The sequence below is a fragment of the Nematolebias whitei genome, chromosome 2 (assembly GCF_014905685.2).
Source record: "Nematolebias whitei isolate Nwh7 chromosome 2, NemWhi1, whole genome shotgun sequence".
Taxonomy (NCBI): Eukaryota; Metazoa; Chordata; class Actinopteri; order Cyprinodontiformes; family Rivulidae; genus Nematolebias; species Nematolebias whitei.
In genome coordinates, this window is record NC_056499.1 from 16,978,842 (window position 1) to 16,985,722 (window position 6,881).

At 43.9% G+C, this 6,881-nt stretch overlaps 1 protein-coding gene across 5 annotated transcripts in view; it reads left to right on the forward strand.

Annotated features, from left to right (window-relative positions):
• The window catches only part of pax6b (paired box 6b), a 14,782-nt gene that overhangs the window by 174 nt on the left and 7,727 nt on the right, over positions 1–6,881 (forward strand). The window contains exons 2-7 of one of the 5 annotated variants that reach the window (XM_037690576.1): positions 2,474–2,527; positions 3,257–3,286; positions 5,569–5,699; positions 5,987–6,022; positions 6,107–6,322; positions 6,578–6,743. In XM_037690576.1, coding sequence (XP_037546504.1) covers positions 2,474–2,527; positions 3,257–3,286; positions 5,569–5,699; positions 5,987–6,022; positions 6,107–6,322; positions 6,578–6,743 — 633 coding nt within the window. Of the gene's footprint in view, positions 1–2,473; positions 2,528–3,256; positions 3,287–4,656; positions 4,885–5,568; positions 5,700–5,986; positions 6,023–6,106; positions 6,323–6,577; positions 6,744–6,881 lie in introns of those variants that run through there. The other 4 variants (XM_037690562.1, XM_037690550.1, XM_037690570.1 and 1 more) reach the window with 4 other exon arrangements.

Sequence of the window (6,881 nt, forward strand, 5' to 3'; positions counted from 1 at the left end):
TTATTATTATTATTATTATTATTATTATTATTATTATTATTATTATTGTTCTTGTTCTTGTTGTTGAATGTTGATTTTGGGGCTGCAGTCTGGATAAGTGGTGAGTGTTTTATCGCTTGGACTGGAAGTGCGAACAGCCTTTAGCGCCTCTGTCGGTTTTATCTCCTCAGTTTGAGGCCCCGCGGAAAGCGTTGCCTCTTATTTATGACAGCATAGAGAAGAAGAAGAAGAAGAAGAAGAAGAAAAAACACGAGTCACGTTAGGCCAGGCCGCCGATCATCGTGGAGAATGGAGCGCATTGACCCGTTGAGGAAAGGTGTCAGATTGATTCATGCAGCCGAGTCACCCAAGCGCCTTCTTTAGGAGGGAAAGATCCACGAGGCAGGAAGAAGGCCCTTTTAAAATAATAAAAAATATAAAATTTACCTTTTATTTCTAAGCCGTTTCAGGAGCTCTAAGTGACCTGAACAGATTTTATGCTGCAGCTGTCAGGTTGTTGTCATTTAGTCTGAAACTGCAGGGAATATGAAATATTAAAGTAAATATAAAAGTGCATGCTATTAAAACATAATTTAATACAGCAGATGCAACAATTTTATCATAATCTGTACTTTATCATCGTACATTTAAAAATAAAATAAAGAAGTCGGCTTTATGTCACATTGTATTTTTTTATGTCAAATATTACACCATATGGATATTTTTTTTAAAAAGGAAAACTATTTTCTCTGACAGCCTGTATAAATTGTAATCTGGATTATTACAGGAAAGGAGTGCAGATTAGATGGTAGTTGAGCTGAGGAACAACAAAGTTTGAGCTCTCGACCTTCGGATAACTGATTAACTGCTGGCGCGGCTCCTGACAGCTGCATGCGTCTTTACGCACCCGAGTGGAACTATTTTATTTAAAAACACATACATCCAAATTTATTTTAACTAGATTACATTAAATCTAAACGTTTCAAGTCTGAGTTAGCTTTGAAGGTTTAAAGGCAGACATGAGAGGAGGCCTGTGTGAAGGAATCTGACCGAGCATTTTTGTTCCAACATGAAAATAAATAAATAAGCAAATAAAATAAACGTGATTCCGAAGTGAACGCAATTCTGTGGGACATATCAGGCCATAGTTTGCTCTGCACAGCCCAGATTTTTTTTTCCACGGAAGAGGGAGAAAATGAAAACTTCAGACTTCTCTCCCTCCCATGGCCCCCTTTTTTTTTATCTGTCCCCTCCTTTTCAATAGCTTCTTTAGCGCATTTGTCTTTTCCAATTGAGCTCCCCACTGCGCTGTTGTGTCTTTAAACCCGCTTTACAACCCGCACCAGCAGCACCAAACAAGCACCAAATATTTAGAACGAGAAATTCCGTTTTTTTTTTTTTCTCCTTTTAATTTATTTTTTTCTGTTTATAAAAGCTGAGCAGAACAAAACCTACTTTTACGCACCAGCGGCAGCGGGGTCACGGCCGTGTGTGTGTAAGAAGAGACTGAGTGTGTGTGTGTGTTTGTGTGTGTGTGTGTGTGTGTGTGTGTGAATGGTCCCGGAGGGGGTGGATACATGCCTCCGGCTCTTTGTATTCATCTGAACTTGTTGGTGTGTTTAGTGGAGAAGCTGCGTGTTTCTGGTCGCGGAGGCCGAGTTTTCACCCCGAATTTGAGGTACTGAGGCAGGGGAAATGTGTGTGCGTGTGTGTGTGTGTGGGGGGGGGGTGTAAGGTGGGGGGGACTGTTGGATGCAGGCTTTGTACACTTGCTTTGTACCCCCTCCTGCTCTGCACTTTTGCAGAGCACTGAGGCGAGGTGGACAACGTGTGTCACTGTACAACTTCCACAAGCGGAGGGATATCGAGGTTTTTCCGTTACAAAAATAAAAATGGGGGGGGAAAGTGGCCTCTCACTGGGGTGATGAGAGCCGATTTCTTTGGTTGAAATAAAACAAAACATCTTGAAAGGAACGCAGCTTTACAAGAGTTCGAGTTTATTTTGACAGGTGCTTTTGTAAAAAAAGACCTCGCATGAATATCCTTCCGCGTCATTTATAACGCGTTTGCTTGGCAACATTTAGGTTAATTGTTAATTTAGGCTAAAATAATTAAAAGAAAATAATAATCTAGACTTTTAGTGGAATAGGTATGGCTGTGCTAATGTGTTGTTTTGCTTTGTCCTATAGGGAGACATTAAGTAGTGCAAACGGCAGATGATTGACTAAATTGTTAGAGAGTGGACAGTCAACTCTGCTTCCAGGCAAGTTTAATTAAAATCCACATATCTTACACTGAGGATGTTAAAATTCACTGTGCATCTATCATAGAAGCAGATTAAATAAAAAGCAACTCGGACGAGATGAGCAACGTGTGTAATTTGAAAGGAAATGCTGCAAAGTTTTCAAACGACACACACACACAAACACAAGAAAAATAAATCTGATTTCTGATTTGCTGCTAACGAGTTTTGTTATTTTTCTGTGATGCTCAGAATACCACAACCAAGCCACGTGGGAGTCTGGAGTAGCCTCAATGATGCAGAACAGTAAGTCGTTTTCATTTCTCCACTTCGATTGTGAAATATCGCAGCTTCTGATGTGGTTATTGAACGCAACGCTCCTATGTTTATTAAAAAATTCATATTTATTTGCACTGGTTGTCACAGCAGAACTACTTTAAGGCACTTTAAATAAACACACGTGACAAAGGGTGAACTAATGCATGACCTTTGGAGGTAGTAGGGAAGGTGTGGCTTTATTAATATTTCATGGCCGTTTGATTGCTGTTAATTTATTATTATTATTTGCAATGATAGGAATAGGCAAGTTATTACTGAACAAGTTAATCACACGTTGTGCTTCTCCAGACAGAGAGAGAGAGAGAGTAAAAGAGAGGGGGAGGTGGGCGAATAGAGGGGGTTGGATGGAGAGGGAGAATTTGGTTTCTGCTTGAGTTGGTATTAAATAATTGCACAGCCGTCTGCATTAGCGTTAGAGCTGCTGCCAGGCTGCATACGAGATGAGAGGAGTCCTGAGCAGGGAGGAAGAGAAAAATAATAATGATAAAACACGGAGGAAGAGCAATGATGTCTCATGTAGATCAGTCCTTATTTTCCTGCAGCACAGACAGCACTAACTCTATAACTAAAATAAGGATAAACAGCTTCTGCTCTGAGAGATACATGTGAATTCAAATAAAATCAAAAAGATGAAGTTGTCTGAAAGTCTTCTTCTGCTGGTGCTGAAACTCATGAACGTTTTCTCTCTTGCTGCTGGACAAGAGGTGTTTGACATCTGTGATGAAGGTGTGTGGAATGATTTTCTCTCATTACCTTGATGACGTGTGTGCGTGTGTGTGCGTGCGTGCGCGTGCTGTACTCATCAAACATGTTTGAATCCAACGTTGGAGTCACGTGAGTTGGATTGCATTTTATTGTAGAGAGGTGGGATCCACGTGGAGGGGGGTGGGTGGGGGGTCAAACTAACTGCAGGTGGCTTCGAACTTGTGTGCGCATTTTGTGTCTGTTGTGGGGCTGATGGTGGTGGTGGTGGGGGGGGGGGGGGGGGGAGATTCTGTCGCTGTACTCAGTCCTGCGCGCTCCTGCGCTGCTGCGGGTTCATGTTAATAAGGATGCTCCCCTGGCTTTGGCGCGTCATGTCTGCCGCGGAGATTTGACTGGGCCCGGCCCTTTGGGTTGTCTAAAGGTCGCGGACGGCCTCGCCGGCCTTTGTGCTGATAACTCCTGGGTGTATATGGTGGGGAGCGTCCAAATTGACACCATATGTTTTCCTATTAGTCCACTTGCAATAGAATACAAGGCGCGTAATCAGCGCCAGCGGGGCCAGGGACACTCTCTTGGCCACTTGAGGGAATTGATGATGAAGACTTAACCTCTTAATTTGGAGAAAAATAATAATAATAAATTAATGTATTTTATTTTATGTGAGGGTTTTATTGATCCAGAGGATTTATATGGTTGTAAATCAGGAGGTGGAAGAGCAGGCCAATTTTCCCCGCGTAAGAAGTCTATTAATTCCCCTTAATCCTGGAATTACCAAAAGCAAAGAGGGATGATGTTGGATTTTCTATCAATCAGATCCACGCTAGAAGATTATTACACTTTTTTTTTTTGGGGGGGGGGGGGGGGGGGGGGGGGGGGGGGGTTGCATCTGCTGCTCGGTTAAACAAGTTTATGATCAGTGACGTGTAAAAGAGTTTGCTTTTATTTGTTGAAAATAAATAAAGTCCAACACATTTCGGGGTAGAGACACCCACCGACTCCACACAACAGGACCGCAGTGGCTGTGAGCGTTTGTTGTCAAATACAAACAAGGAGGAGGGAGAGAGGGGGGGGGGGGGGGGGGGGGGGGTCACTTTTAATGTGTTTAAAATCCCGGCGCCCCCTCGTTTGTGTGACCGCGCAAGCCAACCCCCCCCCCCCCCCCCCCCCCCCTCCGGCCACCTTAAAACGAAGTCTCCCTCGGAGGGTAAACGAGTAGCGTCCAATTTAGTCTGAGTGATATCCAAATGCAGACAGAAAGGGTCGTTTTATCATGCTACTATTTGTCGTGACGATGCGATGTTGAGGAGCGGAGCGGTGTCAGGAAGTGACATGCCTGCCACAAGTGCTCCAACTGATCTTTTCAATTAGCCTCCCATGCATGATCCGAGGCGACTTCCGCCCATTTCCAGAAATTAAGCTCAAACTTGACGTGCGGCTAGCTTTATTTTAAAGACAAATGTCAGGCAGGCTCATCATATTTTCCCCCTCTTCTATATTTGGAGCTTATTTATTGCTAAGGAGCCTCTGCTCCTGGAGTCAATGTAGCGGGCGGCAGCGCAGCGGACACACAGAGCGCAGCGCAGGCACTCCGGGGAGTCAGCTCTCCCATTTGGCTTCAGGTTTGCGGGCTTATTCTCTGCTTCACAAAGATGCCATGCAGCAATTTAGGGACAATTTGCGAAATGCAATCATTTTTAGACAATAAGCAGTTCTAAAAATAGCTACTTTGGCGCTGATGCCCTGATGATTATTGCTCTATTTGTGCGTCTTTGTTGCGCGTTTTGAGATTTCACAGCAAGGATTTAATGTCACTTTTCTACAAAGGGATGTATCTTAACGAAACGCTCATTTTGACGTGTTTTCAGTCGGCTCTTTTGTGTAACTGTATTTGGATGAGAGTTTTATGAGGTGAGCTGGTCTTGGTCAGGGGATGGATAACGGTGCCAGGGCTTTAACACCAAAGTGTGCGGGTTTGATGAAAGGTTAGTGGCTTATTCTCGGAGCAGAAGATCCTGCACAAATTATTATGAGGTTATAAAGAGGCTTTGTATGTGTGTCCTTTAAATCCATGTTGTGCATGCTAAAGAAGTGCAGTGTTTGTCTTCAGAGGATGCTCGGAGCACATCAGAGTGGAACTTTATTGCGCTTTTGTTGCATCTTTAACTCGAGTTGCTCCTGAACGCTTTAATCCATCCTGCTCACCATTACAGCCTATAAGAAATCACTTTTGTTGTTGTTGCTGCTTTTGTTTCCCCGCTGCTGGGCTGTGGTGTGATGACTCCGGCGCTTTTGTCTCCACGCAGGTCACAGTGGCGTGAACCAGCTCGGCGGTGTGTTTGTTAATGGCAGACCGCTGCCGGATTCCACCAGGCAGAAAATAGTAGAACTTGCTCACAGCGGTGCTCGACCCTGCGACATTTCCAGGATACTGCAGGTGACAGCTACATTCATATACTTTGTTTTTAAAACCATAAAAAAAAAAAAAAAAAAAAAAAAAAATTGGACTGTTTTCTACAGTCCGATAATGGACGCATGGATCAGAAACAAGTGACGCAACCCTTGTCCTTGCTTGATTTTCTGACTGTTTCGAGGCAGCACGAGTACTATAAACTATAATCTGTAAATGTAATTAAACTGGCAGGAAAGGGCAAATAATCTACCTGCTATGTAGGAGGAAAAATGCCTAATAAACAATTGAAGGCATATTTTCTGTGTTTATAGACCCATGATGAAGTCCAAGTGCTGGATAGTGAAAAGGTGAAACTTATTTGAGCCATCTTAGAAATTCCGCCAATAGTCATAAATAATGTATGTGATTTGTGTCTTTTGTTTTCCGCCCAGGTGTCCAACGGCTGCGTGAGCAAGATCTTGGGCAGATATTATGAGACCGGCTCCATAAGGCCCAGGGCGATAGGCGGCAGCAAACCGAGGGTCGCCACTCCGGAGGTGGTCGCCAAAATCGCGCAGTACAAGCGGGAGTGTCCGTCGATCTTCGCCTGGGAGATCCGCGACCGGCTCCTGTCGGAGGGGATCTGCACCAACGACAACATCCCCAGTGTAAGTGCGCAGTTGTGCGCGTGATTTGATTTGCTCTCATGCAGAGGAAAAGGAGATGCGCATCCAACCATTCAGTCTTATTATACGCATGATTCTTTTTGGGAGGGAAGATCGATCCTTGATGACTTTTTCAAGGCTTTTACTCTTCAATATTCACGCTTTAAATAATAATTATTATTATTATAATAACAATGATAATAATAATAATAATAATAATAATAATAATAATGAACACTCATGTGGTTTGTCATTCAGGTGTCATCAATAAACAGAGTCCTCCGCAACCTGGCGAGTGAAAAGCAACAGATGGGCGCAGATGGCATGTATGACAAGCTGAGAATGCTCAACGGTCAGACAGGAACTTGGGGGACCCGGCCCGGCTGGTACCCCGGAACATCAGTGCCAGGACAGCCCAACCAAGGTGAGCCTCATTATCATGCGGAGGACCACGGAGACACCTTCACGCGCGCGGTTCTTGTTTAGAGGTTCCCAAGGGGAAAAAAAAAAAAAAAGTTGTCAGGGGATGGTCCAGATGATCAGACTCAGATCAGTCACAGGA